This window comes from Musca domestica, unplaced genomic scaffold, assembly GCF_030504385.1.
Source record: "Musca domestica strain aabys unplaced genomic scaffold, Musca_domestica.polishedcontigs.V.1.1 4, whole genome shotgun sequence".
NCBI lineage: Eukaryota > Metazoa > Arthropoda > Insecta > Diptera > Muscidae > Musca > Musca domestica.
This window is the reverse complement of record NW_026712328.1, coordinates 5,211,510-5,213,293: the sequence shown is the minus strand read 5'-3', so window position 1 is coordinate 5,213,293 and position 1,784 is coordinate 5,211,510. Positions and strand designations below refer to the sequence as shown.

The following is a 1,784-nucleotide window of genomic DNA, read 5'->3' as shown; positions in this document are numbered from 1 at the left end:
TTTAAATTTATTTTTAAGTGTATCTTCTTTTTTGTGGATGTTATTAAAAGTTTGGCACGGAGGAATTATACGTTTATTTACGTTTTTCTTATTGTTTCTTCATGGTTCGTAGGTCCTAGGTTGTCATCTTAAAATGTAATTAATGTAATGTCGCTCAAGGGCGTTGTATAAAAATATATTTCATTTGCCCAGTAGCATACTACCTCTCATTTTTTACATTAGAAAAAAAAAATAATCGACTTGTCATTCAATATTTTATTTAATTTCGTTTAAAATGTTGTTATAAGTATGTTTGTTTTATGTAAACAGGGAGCCTACTGTGATTCGTAAAAGTATTTGTGGACCCATCTAGGAAGATTGAAAGAAGCCGTATGAATGGAACTTGAGTAGTACTTCAAATCCATTTCATCAATTTCTTTAGAAGAAAATAATTGTTTAGGAGTATTAAGATTAAGTTTTTGGTCTAAGCACCCAACTACAAAACCAATATGTCCACAAGGGTAGGATGGAATTGATGTAACAGCATAAGATACATTAGGGAAATGAACTCGGCAACCGGTCATAACCTCTTTTACATGACTTGGGTCGAGCCAAAAGCTTCCACCTTGCGAGCACACTATTCCACCTACTCTTAAAGCTGTTTTCATTAGGCCATAATAGCTCTCTTTGAAAAGACTTTCCGCTGGTCCAATTGGATCTGAACTATCTGTAATTATTACATCGAATTCGTCTTTATGATCTTTCATGTATTTGAATCCATCGCCGATAACTAGTTTCAACTTCGGGCTATCGAATCCCCTGGCCATTTCTGGAAGAAACTTTTTTGATAAGTCCACGACACGATCGTCTATTTCAACTTGGTGAATTTCCTTGACTTTTGGATGTTTTGCAACTTCACGTGCTACACCTCCATCACCACCCCCAACAATTAGTACTTTTTCTGGATTTGGATGAGAACAAAGTGGTATAAATGATATCATTTCTTGATAAGAAAATTCGTCTCGTGTAGTGCACTGAATAATTCCATCTAGAATAAGGCATCTTCCATATGTTTCCCTAAAAATAAAAAAATGCATATTATTTCAAATGGTGTAAACAATAATAGACAATATTATGTGAGATTGTCACAGGGTGCGCTAAAATTGCGGACTGTTAAAAACACGATCTTTTCACTCGAGCTCATTTTGCGATTGTATTTTAACGCGATACATATTTTACCAGTCGAAAGTTCGTCAAACGAATTTTCGCACACAGATTACAAACGAGCGCGAGAATACAACAACGATCGTTCATTGGATGGAGATTGAAATCATTTTTGACAATGATAACGAACGTTCACGATTGATTGTGATCGCTTATTTTGTCGGTTGTGCGTGAGCGCAGTAAACAATTGTGTTTAGTTTGTTTCTTTGTTTTGGTGTATTTTTTCAGTTTCTGTTATGAATTACACTTTTTAATCTATATTTTTATATTTTGCAATACTTGAAATGAAAAGTATATTTTTAATGAAAAGTAAATAGACATGTAATGCGTTCACACAGGCTCTAAAGCGACCCATAGACCACACAAATTTTTGTGCAAATCGCTTATGTGTGTTAGTGAAATAAGGTTGTATGTGTCACACGTACGAGTTTGTGCAAATCGATCTGAAAAATCAAAACCATTTAGATTTTTCGGCTTGTTTGCGCAAATGTTTGTGTGGTGTGTGGGCGTTTGCACTAAATCTGTTCATTTCGTGATAAACAGTCAAGCATTACACAACAAAAGAAGAAGAAGAATATAAG

At 34.4% G+C, this 1,784-nt stretch overlaps 1 protein-coding gene across 1 annotated transcript; it reads right to left on the bottom strand.

The window, feature by feature from the left end:
* Positions 1–240: 240 nt before the first annotated feature.
* On the bottom strand, positions 241–1,466 carry LOC131804269 (spermidine synthase-like). The gene has a single exon (XM_059126875.1). The coding sequence runs from the start codon at positions 1,074–1,076 to the stop codon at positions 315–317; it is 762 nt and encodes a 253-aa protein (XP_058982858.1). The 5' UTR covers positions 1,077–1,466; the 3' UTR covers positions 241–314.
* Between the last annotated feature and the right edge of the window lie 318 nt (positions 1,467–1,784).

Coding starts and splice junctions, on each gene's coding strand:
- LOC131804269 (XM_059126875.1), bottom strand. CDS start 1,076: ATGCATTTTTTTATTTTTAGGGAAACATATGGAAGATGCCTTATTCTA.